This window comes from Mastomys coucha, unplaced genomic scaffold (genome assembly GCF_008632895.1).
Source record: "Mastomys coucha isolate ucsf_1 unplaced genomic scaffold, UCSF_Mcou_1 pScaffold21, whole genome shotgun sequence".
NCBI lineage: Eukaryota > Metazoa > Chordata > Mammalia > Rodentia > Muridae > Mastomys > Mastomys coucha.
Genome location: NW_022196904.1, coordinates 70,505,848 through 70,521,754, shown reverse-complemented (window position 1 = coordinate 70,521,754; position 15,907 = coordinate 70,505,848). Strand labels below are relative to the sequence as shown.

Here is a 15,907-nt window from a genome sequence, read left to right as displayed (position 1 = left end):
CCAGGCTGGCCTCAAACTCAGAAATCCGCCTGCCTCTGCCTCCCAAGTGCTGGGATTAAAGGCGTGAGTCACCACTGCCCGGCCAACTTTTATTATTTGAGAGAGGGTTTCTCTTGTAGCCCTGGCTGTCTGGATCCCATTTATATAGGCCAGACTACTTCAACCTCTCGAAGATCCACCTGCCTCTGCCTCCTGAGTACTGGGATTAAAGGCATGCATCACCATACGCAGCCATGAATTTTATAGATTTTTATATGTGAAATATTTTGCTTATTGTTGTACTTACATGTAAGTAAATGGTGTAAACAAATAAAACTTGGTTTTTAAATCTCCTGTACCAAAATTTTGATCCAGTTGAATTACTAAAATTATTAGTTAGGGGCTAGAGAGACTACTCATTGGTTAAAGGCACTTGCTACCAAGCCTAATGACCTGAGTTTGATCCCCAGAAGCCAAATGTTGGAGGAAGAGAACTGACTTCCACAAGCTGTCCTCTGACCTCTATACATGCACTGTGGCATGCCTTATTGATGCATTCATGAGTGCACACGTGCGCGCGCACACATACACACACACACACACACACACATACACACACACATACACACACACATATACACATAAGTAGATGTTAAAAATAAGTAAATAAAATTATTAGTTATCATTACTGTAGTAGTTACATGCATGTCTGTGTTACTTTCTTTAAAGCACATACTTCATTTTAGTATAGCTAAATGGAGTCTTACTTTATCTATGTGAGTACACTGTAGCTGTCTTCAGACACACCAGAAGGGGGCATCAGATCTCATTATGGTGGTTGTGAGCCACCATGTGGTTGCTGGGATTTGAACTCAGGACCTTCAGAAGAGCAGTCAGTGCTCTTAACCTCTGAGCCATCTCTCCAGCCCCAAACAGAGTCTTACTATGGTTACCAAGACTAGTCTTGACTGCATGGGCTCAAGCTATCTTCCCACCTCAGCTTCTCGAATAACTGAACTTCAGGAATACTCCACCACATCCATCTTAAATATGTTTCAAAAGTAATTTTAGGCATAAGCTTTTTACTGAGATATCTGTTTATGAGATAGGAATTTTTGCTTTGCTCGGTAGTGTTGATGGCACAGGCCTTTAATCCCAGCAGTCAGGAGGCAGGTGGATCTCTGAATTTGAGACCAGTCTGATCTACAGAACAAGGTCCAGGATGCCCAGAGCTACACAGAGAAAACTCCGTCTTGAAAAACAAACCAAAAAGAATTTTTTTTTTTACAGTTCACATATCTACAGATGAATTAACTCAGTTCATATATTTTACTTTTATGGATGTAAGCCCAAGGAATGTTACTGACATAAACATGTAGATGGTAATAAGAGACTTTTTATTACAGCAGTAACACTCAATTATTTGAATTCTTTCTGAAGCATATGCCAAAGTTACATCATGATCTGTCATCAAAAATTATTTTTAATGATCTATCAACTGACTTCTCAGTTAGGTACTTTAAATTTTGTGGGAGGTAAAAAATTGGAAAGTATTTGACTAACAAATCTGACTAACAAACAATATTACTATTTAGTCTTTTTTCTGAACCATATGCTGTTAAAAATGTTTACTAGGTTTTATCTAATAAATATGAGGTATTCTGCCGGGCAGTGGTGGTTCACACCTTTAATCCCAGCACTTGGGGGGCAGAGGCAGGCGGATTTCTGAGTTGGAGGCCAGCCTGGTCTACAGAGTGAGTTCCAGGACAACCAAGGCTACACAGAGAAACCCTGTCTCGAAAAAAAAAAAGAGGTATTCTTTTCAAGAGGAACCTCTACAGTATACCTGATGTGTTTAAAATATCCTGACAATACATTCTGTTCACCTTCTTAAAAACATTGCTTTTAGACAAGTTCTTCCTATGTGCCCTGACTGTCCTAGAACCCACTATGTAGACTGGGCTAGCCTTGAATTTAGAGAGCTCCACCTGCCCTTTCTCCAGAGCTTGTGTCTCCTGAGCACCAGCACACCTGGCTTGGTTTGTTGTGGTTGCAGTTGCAGTTGTTCTTGTTATTTGAGGCTTATAGCCTAGGATAGCCTCAAATTCGATATATAACTAAGGCTGGCCTTGAGCTCCTGAATCTTTTGTCTCTGCTTCCCTCATACTTGGAATTACAGGCATGTATCCACATTGGCCTGGGAAATTTTCCATTTAAAGACATTTAATACTCCTATATTTAGCTAGGAGTCAGTGAAGTTTAAATTGGGTTGTTTGTTTGTTTTAAGTACTTGTTGAGATAATTCATGTACCTTAAAACTTAGCTATTCATAAGTACAGCTGGGTGTGGTTTTTACATTTTCATAGAATTATACAGCCTAAAATCTAAAATACACTTCCATTATTTTCCAAGATGGAGGTTTTGTTTTGTTTTGTTTTGTTTTGTTTTTGTGATGGAGTTAAGTTTTATCAGAACTTCCCTGTTTTCCTCTCTCTGTTCCTTCACTAAGCATGTTTGCAAGAATCATCTAGGTTATATTATATGTGTGCATGTCTGTCTTTCTGTCTGTATATGTGTGTGTATGTGTCTGTGTGTCTGTCTGCCTATGATGGTTTGATGGAGATCATGGTCTAACCATTGCTAGGTGAGGACTTTACCACTGAGCTGTACATGCAACCTTTATTCTCCATTTTTATGGTTGAATAATATTCATTTGTATATCTATCCCAAAATGTCTTTTTTTTTTCTTCCCTTTTTTTTTTTTTTTTGGTAAGCACTGTGTCTCGCTTGGTATCTGGTGATCCCTAACACCCTGTTTTCCACTAAGCATTGGAGGACTTGTTAGAAGCAATAAACTCTGATTGGTCTGTTTACCTTTCCACCATAACAAACTGTGAATGTTGCTCTCCATTAGTGGCCTGCAGACCTTTTGTGGTAGAATGATTTGTTTGTTTTAGTTTTAATTGGATTTGTGATCTACAAGTTTATGTTCAAAGCTCATATTATTTTATTTTTTCTAGTAAAGGTTTATTTAACCAAATTAAGTACTAAATAGTTCTATTTTCCCAATTAAGTCACAAATCAAGCAAATTTCAGATTATGTTCCAGATGTTTTTAATGAGAGCTTTGCTGAATACATCCACATCATCCAACTCACATTCTTAACATGTGACCCAGTAGTTTACGGTGTTATAAGTTGTACACCATCACCGTAGTCTGAGAGCTTTGCCACCTCTAAAACACTTTACCTGTTATTGATGGTGTCCTTCCCCTTTCCTCTCCTCACCCCAACAGACTACTTTCTGTGCATAAGTTTGCCCACACTGGGCGTCTCATACAAACATTCATTCTATGTGTATATGACTGTACTTCTTAGCGCATGCTAATGTGTGTTCTACACCAGGGCAAGCATGTGGAAGTCAGAGGACAACTCACTGGTGTTGGTTTTCTTCTTCTACATGTAGATCCTAGGACCAAATTTAGATCATTATTAGACTTGGCAGCAATTGCTTTTACCCACTAAGCCATCTCACTGTCCCCCTCACTACTTGGTAGCAAAATATTTTCAAGATTTGATGCTGGAAAAAATATTCCATTGTGTGGTTTTAGTTCCTCCTTTAGCTACTCACCCAGTATTAGGATCATCTCCATTTTGTTGGCTGTTATGAATAAAATAATGCTCTTACAGGTGTTTCCAAGTTCTTAGGTATGCGTGTTTTTATTTCTCTCTGGTGTGTTGTAGCAGTTGGATCATCAGGTCATATGATAGCTCTGCTTCACCTTTAAAAAATTCATTTATTTTTCCTTATACTTATAGGGTGTATGTGTGTGCCAGCCTATTTGTATGTGAAGCATGTGCATTCAGATACTTGTGAAGTGAGAAGGGCAGTTGTAAGCTGTCTGTTGTAGATTTTTGCTGGAGCTTACATGCTCTTGACCAGCCCTACTTCACCCTTTAAAGAACCATCAGGCTGTCTTACAAAGAGGCTGCACTGTTATATATTCCTAGAATCTATCTGTGAGGGTTAGGACTCCCTCAGTATATCTCAATGTTTGTTTTTTATCTAAAGCATTTGTCATTTTAAATGAATGAAACTTTTTAAAATTAACATGTAGTCTAAAGTGGGGAGTGGGTAGGCATAAAGCCATTCCTACACACTGTCCCTACAGCATTCCTATCAGTAGGAAGCTCACATCAGCTCACATAATTCTGCAAATTTCTTCATCATTTATATTGCTAAGCAGTTGTTTTGGACAGGGTCTGACTAGTTAGCCTTGTCTAGTTCTGAAATCCAGATCCTCTTGTGTGGTGGAAAATGATTGTTAAACAGTAGTATCACAAGAATCAGAGTCCTGCATCCTGTGGCAGTTTCAAGAGTCAGTCCTTTTGAGGTGAGAGCCATCATTCCCTCTGCATGGCTGACATTTACATCTGAAGTAAGAACCCCCAAGGCTGGAATTCTCTGTTCCCAACAACACTCTTTACAAACAAAAATAGGTAACACAACTAAACACAAGTAGTCCTGCCAAGGGTTTCTGTGCTGTGATTGGAGAAATTTCACCTACACCCATGCCATAATTTACTTTGTTTTGTTTGATATCCTGGAACAGTGTGTAGTGAGAACGCTCTGAGTGGGTGGAAGGTAAGATTTCATTGTTTATACTAGAAAGGACAAAGAGGCATATGAAGAGGAAAATGGGAAAGGTCTGATCTCTGCACATATGCCATGAGTGTCCCTCCCCCATTAATAAATAAGTAATTTTAAGCTATAGGAAAGAAAACATTACAGCAGATATGTAGTAGGCTAGTGGCAGAAAAAGGAGAGAAGTGGTGAGCAGTAAAATGGGATGTGTGACTAGTTGATGTAAGGACAGAGCTAGATGTTTTGAGCAAACATCCAGAGGAAAAGAGAATATGGGGCCAGGAGAAGCTCTTAGTGCCTGTGGAGTTGTAGTTCTGTAAGATCCTGAGATGGAAGACATTCACAGAAGAGTCTAGAAGGAAGACAGAGAATGAACTAAGGAAACATGAAGGGATTAATGGGTGCCAAGAGCAGTCACCCAGAGGAGAGGACACTTGTGTCAGAGTCACCACATTCCCTTTGCAGCCCAGAGCAAAAGTAAAGTGCCCATGATCTCTCCATTTATTTCTGGAGGCATGTGTCTGTATTGCCCCCTTATCTTTTTAAATATTTAAGTTACATTTATTTATTGTACAACTTTTCTTAATCATTTCAATCTTTTAGCCATGTTTGTTTTTGAGACAGAGTCTATATTGCCATCTCTGCTTTAAAAAAAAAAAAAACTGTGTGTGTGTGAGAGAGAGAGAGGGAAATATGCTAGTGTGTACATATGCCAGGTGTAAGCATCTGGTGTCTTTCTCTCAATTATAATTGTGACAGTGTATCTTGATGAACTTGGAGCTTACCAGTTAGGCTAGACTAATTGCTAATCACCTGGCTGGCCAGATGAGTCCCTTGGATCCTCCTGTCTTTACCTGCCATATTGGAGCATGCTACTGTACAGAGCTCTTGGCATGGGTGGTAGGGATCCAAATTCAGGCCCTCCTAATTATACAGCAGGCACTTTACCCACTGAGCCCCCACCTCTGCTCTCAGTCCACATCTCCTCTGAGACTGTGCTCTTGATTTGCCTTTTTTTTTTTTTTAAAAAAACCTTCAGTCTAGATCTCTGTCATCTAGTCTGTAGGCATTCTTCTTCATCACCATTTTTTTAAATCTTTAATTCTTAACATAGTGTCCATTTCAGTGTTTCATTATGTCACCTGCCAGGGATAATGGTCAACATAAGATAGCTTATTAATGAGGTTTGCATGGTGGAAAAAAATCAGTATTTAATATTTGAAGATGCTGCCTTCATTTGAGCTGCTGTAACAGTATCATAGACTGGGTGACTCAGACAACAGAAATTTATTTCTTGTGGTTCTGGATTCTGAAAAAAGATCAAAATTCCAGTTCATCCTTAGTCTGGTGGGGTCCCTCTCCCTGTTTTATACTTGATGGTATTCACATTGGAGCCATATGTACGAGGGAGGCTCAGTGAGGTCTCTGGGTAGTTTTGGTTTTGTTTTTTGATTTTTTTTTCTTTAATATTTATTTAACTATGTCTCTGTATGCTCACATCCTTGTATATGTGAGGGTATCCATGAAAGCCAGAAGAGAATGTTGAATTTTTTTTAGAGCTAGAGGTTACAGATATTTCTGAGATGTCTAATGTAGGTGTTGAATTTCAAATTATAGTCCTCTGATAGAGCAGTAACTGGTCTTACCAGCCAACCTGTCTCTCCAGCTCCTCTGTTTTAGTAAGGACCCTGGTCTCCTTGGTGACTCTACCTACCCACCTAATTACTTCCCAAAGGCTCCACCTTCTAATGCCATATCTTTGGGGGGAAGCATTTTGGATGAAAACATTCAGTTGATTATATTAGATACAACTGTATTTTCTCATAATAATTAAATTTTATGTTTGGGTCTTCTTTTAGGTTTAGCATGAGCTTTAACAGACACAATCTGAAATACTATGTATTATCAAAGAAGCCCAAAAAAGTAGCATTTGATTGCCTAGAGTGGATCAGAAAGCATCACCCTTGTGAGTACAGTTGTGTAAATAATTATGTCTAAAAGTAGTAGATTATAAAGGTCTTTTCTATATTTGCTCTACTACAGTAGAATATGTGAAATTGTATGTTAACATTTTCTTTTTGCATTATGATAGCACCAACTTGCTATTTGTGGGGAATATTATAATTCTGAAATCTCATTTTGTTAGATAACAATAAATCCTAACAAAAATATATTAAGTATACCTCCTACACATTTACATTATCATTCTTGGTGTCTTTTTCTCAGGTGTATCTCAGTGTGTGAGTAACACAGCCCCTGCTTTAGTGCCTTCTCCCAAGTGTGTTTGCCTTTTACTTCTGTTAGCTAAAATGAGTCTCTGACATTCCTAACAGCTTTCATGTAACCCATCTTCAACATCTTCATCATTTTCTCATGGCTTTTGTAAGCTTAGAAAGCACTTTTAATAGTTATATTTATTGCATAGTTCTTTATCTTAATTATCCTCATATGTTTTCTATTGAGCTTCATTTGTACCAAAACTTTGACCATAATTCCTTGTACCATTTTATTTCTTAGGTTCTTTTTCTGGAAGGAAACTGAGTCAAAGGGTTTTACCTGGCTCTTGATAATTTTTGCCATATGTTCCAAAAAATTTTTATCAAGGTAGCTCCTCGTTGTAGAGTCTGTATGAGACAGCCTAGGATTAGTCCTGGGCACCCTCACAAGAACAGAGTTGCAAGTCCAGTCCTATTTTCTGTGTTCACGAATTCCTTGCTTGAACTGTTTTGTTGCGCGCAATCATCCTGTATCATAAGAATGCTCTAAAGTTCTACTTACAGGGTTGTACATTTCTAAGAACATGTGTAAATGTGTTGTTATTTAAGTGAAAGATCCTGATCCCTCACTTCTCTTTGGGCTTCGTGGCAGATGACTCGGGGATAATTTACTGCCTCTCCAGGAGGGAATGTGACACAGTGGCCGACACCTTACAGAGAGAAGGTCTTGCTGCTCTGGCTTACCATGCGGGCCTCAGTGATTCTGCCAGAGATGAGGTGCAGCACAAGTGGATCAACCAGGACAGCTGCCAGGTGATGCCTGCAGAAGTCTGCAGACCTTCCATTGTGTATCAGCAGTTTTGCATGTACATAATACAGGTTTTGTTTGAAACAGGTTCTTGCTATGTAATTGAAACCAGGCAACCCTCCTGCATGGCTTTGCTGTTTCCTTTTGAGTAAATGAGAGAGAGAGAAAGGGAGAGAGAGAGACAGAGAGACAGAGAGACAGACAGAGGGGGGGTGGTTGCTTAATGGTTAAGAACATATGCTGCTCTTGTGAAGGACCCAAGTTTAGTTCCCAGCACCCACATAGGTACTCAAAGCCACTTGTAACTCTAGCATGAGGGAATCTCACACCCGAGTTCCAGCATATGTGGGCATACATGTTTGCAACAAATGCATACAAGATGCATAATTTTGTTTGTTTGTTTTGAAACAGGGTCTTTCTATGTAGTCTTGACTGTCCTAGAACTTGCCATGTAGACCAAGCTTGTCTGGAACTCACAGAGATCTACCTTCCTCTGCCTCTCAAGTACTAGGATTCAAGGCGTGTGCTACCATTGTAATTTTTAAAGATAAAAAGTTATTCAATTATGGTATTGGTTACCTGGTTTAAAAAAAACATTTTACAGTCTATTTTGTTTGGCTTTGTTTGTTTTTTGAGACAGGGTCTTACTGTGTAGCCCTGGCTGTCCCAGAACTCACTCTGTAGACCAGACTGGCCTCAAAATCAGAGATCCACCTGCCTCTGCCTCCTGAGTGCTGGGATTAAAAGTGTGCACCATCACTGCCAAACTCACTTTAGATTCTTAAACCAAAATAAAATATACAGGGCCGGAGAGATGGCTCAGTGGGTAAAGATGCTTACTACCAAAAGTGACCACCTGACTTGGACCCAGGGACCCACATGGTGGAGGAACAGCATCAGTTCCCACAAGTTACACTTGGACCTCATACATGTATTGTGTGTGGTACATGCATATATATGCATACATACATATACACTAAATAAATGTTATAAAATAGAATACAACATAGAGCTTGGTCTGGTGGTATATGATTATGAGTCAGGAAGTTTGCCACGAGTTCCAGACTGGCCTGATTTGTAGTGAATACCTGACCAATCAAGGGCCTGGAAAGATGGTTCCATGGTTAAACTACTCACTGTTCAAGCATAAAGACTGGAGTTCAGATCCCCAGAACCTTATAGATGGCCCACCCCTAATTATAGAGCTGGAAAGGTGGACATGGGCTCACCAGGACAAGAGGTCTAATCAGTTAACTCTGGAGATAATCTGGGACCCTGCCTCAGCAAATAAGGTAAAGCCTGATCAAAAAGACTGTACGCACAAGCACTATACATACATGCACTCGAGAGGGAGAAAAGAACAGCTATGCATGGTGGTGCATGCCCGTGGCAAGACCAGGAGTAGAGACAGGCAGATTCACTGGCCATCCAGCCTAGCAAGCTTCCTTATCAGTGAAAGACAGTGTCTCAAGCCAGGAGATCTAAGAGCAATAGAAAAGCCCCCATTGTTCTTCTCTGGTCTCTGCATGCACAGACATGGGCATAAAGACCTACATACTAACACGCAGGCACCACAAATGTATACCACATAGCACACGGGGATGTAGACATGTAGATTCATGAACATGCACCACATACATACAATACACACAGTACAACATCATCTGCATACAATAAATTTTATTTTAAATAGAGGTTAAGTGGAAGGTAGTGATTATGGTTAGTGTTTTATTATTTGTACACTCTTGAGCAATGGAAAAACTAAGCTTAAAAAAAATATGGTAGCCAGGCTATGGTGGCACATACCTTTAATCCCAGCACTTGGAAGGCAGAGGCAGGCGGATTTCTGAGTTCAAGGGCAGCCTGATCTACAGAATGAGTTCCAGGACAGCCAGGGCTACACAGAGAAACCCTGTTTCAAAACAAAACAAAACAAAACAAAAATACTGGAGAAGAAAAAAATTGCTAACAATGTGTCAGAAACTAAGTATGTGCACATGGGTAAATAGAAGATAAACAGCAGCACAAACTGTGTCTTCAGCATATAAAATGCACATATATGAGCCAGATGTGGTGGGCACATCTTTAAGCTCAGCTCCTCTGTGAGTTTGAGGACCAGCTGGTCTCCATAGCAAGGTCTAGGACAGCCAGGACTACATAGAAAGAGACCCTGTCTCAATAAAACAATTTAAAGTAAATAAAAAAGAATGAATGTAGCCTCGGGTTTAAAAGCAACACAGAAATAAGGATGTTAGAATTCAACAAAGCTATTTTCCTCCAGTTATATAAGCGTTGATAAGTGAGCATGGTAGCTTGTGCCTGTGATCCCCTCACTTGGGAAGCTGAGGCCAGAGGCTCATGAGTTTGAAGCCAATTTGGACCATATCAGAGCTTGTCCTAAATAAAAACAAAAGGAAGACCTTTCAGAAGTGATTGGGATAGCCTGTGCCGTGTGCTTCCCAGCCACGCACTTCCCTGTGTCACTCTAGAGCTAGTGTGGGCCAGCATCTCTCATTTCTGCAGCCTTTGCCAGCTCTGCATCACTAGAGGCTGCAGTGCACTTTCTTTTACCTGGAACATTTCCTTTTTTTTTTTTATTTTTTTTCCAATTTTAAGTATGTTGGTGTTTTGACTGTATATATTTCTATATGAAGGTGTCAGATGGCTTGGAACAGGAGTTACAGGCAGTTGAGAGCTGCCATGTGGGTGCTGGAACTGAACCCAGGTCTTCTGGGAGAGCCATCTCTGCAGCCCTGGACATTTCTTTTTAATCAAAGAGCCATAGGTTTAGATATGTGAGTAACCTTGAACACAAACCAGTCAGTTTCTTCTGCTGACTCTGGGCCCTGTCATTAGCTGTAGTGTGACTACGAGATATTTCTGTCACTTTTGTAATGCTATTCTTGTAATAGGAAGTCATTTTTTAGTGCTTAAGAAGACAACTTTATTTGTATAATGTAATTTTGCCTGAATATACAGTATTTTGGCCTTGATCAAATTAAGTCCTAGATTTTCAACTGAAACACTTTTATTTTTTATTGTGTATACAGGGATGGGGGAGATGTGCACATGTGGATGCAGGCATCCTCAGTCCAGAAGACATGTTGGATTTTGCCCAGGAATAGAGTTACAGGCAGTTGTAAAGCTGCTTACCAGGCCCAGCTCATTTTGTTTGTAATCTTACATATGTGTATGCCGGTACACACAGAAGCCGGAAGAAGTCATTGCATCACCTGGAGTTTATGGGCAATTGTGAACTCAGGTGCTCTACAAGAGCAGTTTACCCTCTTAACAACTGCTCCATCTCTTCAGGCCTCAAAATAGATACTCTCTTTTTGTTGTTTTGTTTTGTTTGGTTTTTTGAGACAGGGTTTCTCTGTATAGCCCTGGCTGTCCTGGAACTCACTCTTTAGACCAGGCTGGCCTTCCACTCAGAAATCCACCTGCCTCTGCCTCCCAAGTGCTGGAATCAAAGGCTACTGCCCAGCTCAAAATATACTCTTGAAAACAAATTTGTCAAGCTTCTAAAGATTAACTAACTGTTGCCTAGCTCCCATTGAATAATTTGTATAGGTCAAGGAGAACAGTCCTTGGCCTTTCTATTTGTTCTGTTTTGTTTTTATGGTTTTTGTCATTTTGTTTTCTTTCTGTATGAGGAACTTAGGCTTTTATCTACAGCTAAAATTGCATAAGCTTTTACTTTGAAATCAGCTGTTGAATATGAGTTAGCCTATGATCACTTGGTTACATGTTGAAGATTGATGTTCTCATCTGCACTACAGCAGATGAGAACATGGTTGTTTCTGAGTCTGGGAAGAACTAGCAGCAGTTACCTCTGAGGGCTAGAGACCACCCTAGAGCCCAAGCCATTGCTTTTGCACCTAACTTGGATGCCATAACTCTGTAAGCAGCACCCACCACACATGCCTATCAGGAACAGAAGACAAACAATCAGCACACAAAGGTGCTTGCAGTTGATTCAGGGCCCTTCTGATGGTGAGACCAACTCCACAGAAAGACCCTGCCACCCTGAGCAGGGTCTGAATACAATCATAAGTTACCAATACGAAAATCTCACCTTGGTCATGCTAAATACTGTTGGCGCAGTTATTTTAAATTATTGTTGAATGCATTATGAGTCTAATAGGCTTCTATTTTCATATCAGGTTATCTGTGCAACAATTGCGTTTGGAATGGGAATTGACAAACCTGACGTGCGATTTGTGATTCATGCATCTCTTCCTAAATCTGTGGAGGGTTATTACCAAGAATCTGGCCGAGCTGGAAGAGATGGGGAAATATCTCACTGTGTGCTTTTCTATACCTATCATGACGTGACCAGACTGAAGAGACTTATAATGAGTAAGCCATGTACCACATTCTGTCTGTTGTGGTCCATCTCATGAGAGCAGTCTGCCCCTGCTGTTGTAGTACTTGGATCCTGTTCTCATCAGATAGTCATAGAAAAATGAAGGCATTTAATATATATTGTAAAGTTTATTTTAGTTTATTATAAAGCTACTACATTCTTGTTTGGTAAAGTCAAGAGATGCTGACATGCACAAAGCAGTGTGTTTCCAGACCAGGCAGGCTAGACCTCCAGATAGTGGCTTCCTTTATACCCTTCCAGACCCAGTCTTACACACTTTTTACATATAACACTATTTCCAGGAAAATAATGAACTCTCTTGTAGAACCATCCAGGTTAGTGGAGAGTTGGGGAGAGCCAGGTATAGAGGAGTATGACTGAGCTTTGCTTGCTGGCGTAGGAGAATTGCTTGAACCTAGGAATTGAATTGATTGTGAGGCTGGTCCCAGCAACAAAATGAAATGCTGTCTATTAAATGCTGGGATTGCAGCAGTGAGCCACCAAGCCACTTCATGCTGTCTTAAATACTTTATTATCTGTTGGCTCATTTTATCTTTACCACAGCTCTAAACGATGAGACTATTACTTATTGGAAAGGAGAAGATGAGACGAAGAAGTGGTGAGACACAGGTCTCTAATCTTCAAGTTCATTTAACTGCAAAACCTGAGCGTGATCTTTACTGCACCCAAAGGATACTCAGCACAAAGCAATGAGTTGTTCACATTTGGAGGACTGATTTGTGTTCTTAAACAAAACCTGGACAGGCAGTCTTCCATTTCTGGTGGCTTGACTGATTCCAGCTTTATGATAAGTTGATATGTTCAATTAAATCATACTTTAAATTTTAAATTTTGGTAGGAGGAGACTTGGGGGGAAGGCTCTAATTTTTTTTTAACATTTATTTATTTATTTGTTTGTTTATTTAATGTATGTAAGTACACTGTTGCTCTCTTCACCCTTACACTTTTCTGAGCTAGTGAAATAAGTTTGATTTTATCTTGTGATGTGGGGTGCTGGCAGCCTCAACTTGAAGTCAGCCCTGTACAACCACCAGGGTCAGTGACCAGCAGTTTACGCCTGCTGTGTTACTCACCTAGGATCTTCAGGTACATTAAGTGCATGTCCCGTGTATATTTTCAACTCAAAACAGGCTTATCAAAAATATGGTCTTTCATAACTCTACAAAGCATTTGTATTATTATGTCTAAGTATTTTAGTTACGATAACCTAGCAACCATTTGAAAAAAAATTATACTCAGAAACTGGAAGTAAAATAGTAATTTGATTCTTTAGTAATAATGATTACCTATTAATGGAAAGTATACACCAGTGATTTTTATTGCATTTTAATTTATTTCCTGTGTGTCCATGCCACAGTGCATGCGTAGGGTCAGAGAACAACTTTTGTGAGTTGGTTCTCTCCTTTTGTGGGTTCCAGGAATTCAGCCTAGGTCATCAGGCATAGCAGAAAGCACCTACCCTGCTTAGCACCTCACCAACCCCATTTCTTGTTCTTAAACTTTGGTCTCAAATAACTTACTCACACTCACTCCTAGCTTCTGTTTTGTGTAAGCACATGTAGGGGATGCTAGGGATCAAACCCAGGGCCTTGCATGTGCATGCTAGGCAAGCTTTGTACCACTGAATGACATCCCCAGGCCTTGGGGTTTTTTGTTGGGTGGTTATGGTCGTTGTTTGAGACTAGCTCTCGATTATAAAGCCTTGGCTGGCCTAGAATGCACTGTGTAGACCAGGCTGGCCTTAAACTTTCAGAAATATGCCTGCCTCTGCCGACTCAGGGCTGGAATTAAAGGTATGTGCCACCATGCCTGGCCAGTCCTGGGTTGGTTTTGTTTTTTTGTTTTTGTTTTTTGTTTTTTTTGGTTTTGAAACAGGGTCTCACTATGTAACTCAAGCTTTTATCAAACTCATGATCCTCTTGCCTCATTACTGGGCTGGGATTACAGACACGTACCACCAGGCTTGTCATATTTGCTTTACTGCACTAAACCACAGCACCTATAAAAGTTCCAACTTCACAAGCCTGTAACTCCACCACAAATATAAATATTATACTTAATATCATGAACTACCTCAAATGACCAGTTTGGACAATGTGCAAGAGATGTAGGTTTTGCTATTTCCCCTAAATCTAGGACATCCTGTCTCTGAGTTCCCTAGAAGTCCTCTGGATTCTTGACCACAGTTCAGAAGTCCTGGTGCATAGGACTTCAGCTATGGTACTGCCTGCTTCCTCTAGATACCCTGCTCAGCACACGTCTTCTTAGAGCGAGTATTAACTCCAGCAATGGGGATAATAAAAAGTAAAGGAATTTTCAATTTGAAAAAACAAACATTTTAGGATGAAATAGCTTATGACAATATCCCAGTATTTTGGAGCTTAGGGCAAGAAGATTTCACAATTTCAAGACCATCTCGTGAGACTTTACCTGGAAGAAAAAGAAGATGAAGAGGAGGAAGAAGTACAACATTCCTATAAAATTAAACCCACAAGAGGTGAACCTAAACACCAGTAAATTGCAGCATAAAAGATGTCATTGGCCCTGTATTGTTAATAGCAATTCTCTTATTATGAGTTTACTTTAAATACTGTTTTCATATTCTTTTGGTTTTCTACTATAAAATTTAATTTTGTTCTGCTCTTCATCTCTTCTAGTGGAAAAAGATGGAAACTATCATACAAAGGAAACTCATGTCAATAATTTATATAGCATGGTACATTACTGTGAAAATATAACAGAATGCAGAAGAATACAGCTTTTAGCTTACTTTGGTGAAAAAGGATTCAACCCTGATTTTTGTAAGAAACACCCAGATGTTTCTTGTGACAATTGCTGTAAAACAAAGGTAATTACTTAAGTGGTGGTGCACACCTTTAATCCCAGCACTTGAGAGGCAGAGGCAGGCAGATCTCTGAGATCCAGGACAACCAAGTCTACGTTATGAAAACCAATCTCAAAAAAAAAAAAAGTAAAATAGTAATATAATAAATAATAGTAGGCCAGGCATAGTGGCACATGTTTGTAAACCCAGTGCTTAGTGGGCAGAAGCAGAGGAAGATCAGAAATTCAAGGTGGTCTTTTACTGTATGGTGTGTTTCAGGCCAACCTAGGCTACATGAAACCTTACTTTAAAAAGTAACAAAAAATAAAAAAGTAAAGATGCAAAAAGATTCAACATGAGCAAGCAGGGTGTTTTAAACTCAACTATAATCTATATTTAGAGATTTCTATCTCAGAGCAGTAGTAATAGTAGCAGTATTTTTGAAAAATCACTTGTTTAACTGTAAAAACAGTGAGAACACCATGATGATGTAATCCCAGCAGTTCAGAGACTTGAGACAGGAGGATAGAGAATGTAAGGCCAACCCGGGACCACAAAGTGAGATCATGTCTCAAAATAACAACAACATGGTGTCTGGATAAGTTTAATATTGCCAGGCCTAAAATAACCTTGGAGACTGTTAAACTCATTCATTAGGTACTTAAATTATGGCAGTTTCCCCTTCTCATTCTCTTTCTCTCTCCCTCTCTCCCTCTCTCCCTCTCTCCCTCTCTCCCTCTCTCCCTCTCCCTCTCTCCCTCTCCCTCTCCCTCTCCCTCTCTCTCTCTCTCTCTCTCTCTCTCTCTCTCTCTCTCTTTCTCTCTCATACATACACATACACACACACACACTATCTCCCCAGTACTGGATTGATCCTAAATCCTCAAGCCATACTAGGCAAGTGCTCTAACAAAGAACTATATACCCACGCCCCACCTCTTTATTTTATTTTTGAACAGCCCAGATCTTTATTGCTGGCCTAGTTAGCTTAACTGTCAGTTTGGCACAGCCTATAGTCATAGTCATCTGAGAAGAGTCAGTTGAGGG

The 15,907-nt window shown here is 39.8% G+C and overlaps 1 protein-coding gene across 8 annotated transcripts in view; it reads left to right on the top strand.

Moving 5' to 3' along the window:
* The window catches only part of Blm (BLM RecQ like helicase), an 87,723-nt gene that overhangs the window by 56,721 nt on the left and 15,095 nt on the right, over positions 1-15,907 (top strand). For all 8 annotated transcript variants that reach the window (XM_031387134.1, XM_031387135.1, XM_031387136.1 and 5 more), the window contains 4 exons: positions 6,482-6,588; positions 7,491-7,651; positions 11,813-12,008; positions 14,694-14,884. In XM_031387134.1, coding sequence (XP_031242994.1) covers positions 6,482-6,588; positions 7,491-7,651; positions 11,813-12,008; positions 14,694-14,884 — 655 coding nt within the window. The remainder of the gene's footprint in view (positions 1-6,481; positions 6,589-7,490; positions 7,652-11,812; positions 12,009-14,693; positions 14,885-15,907) is intronic.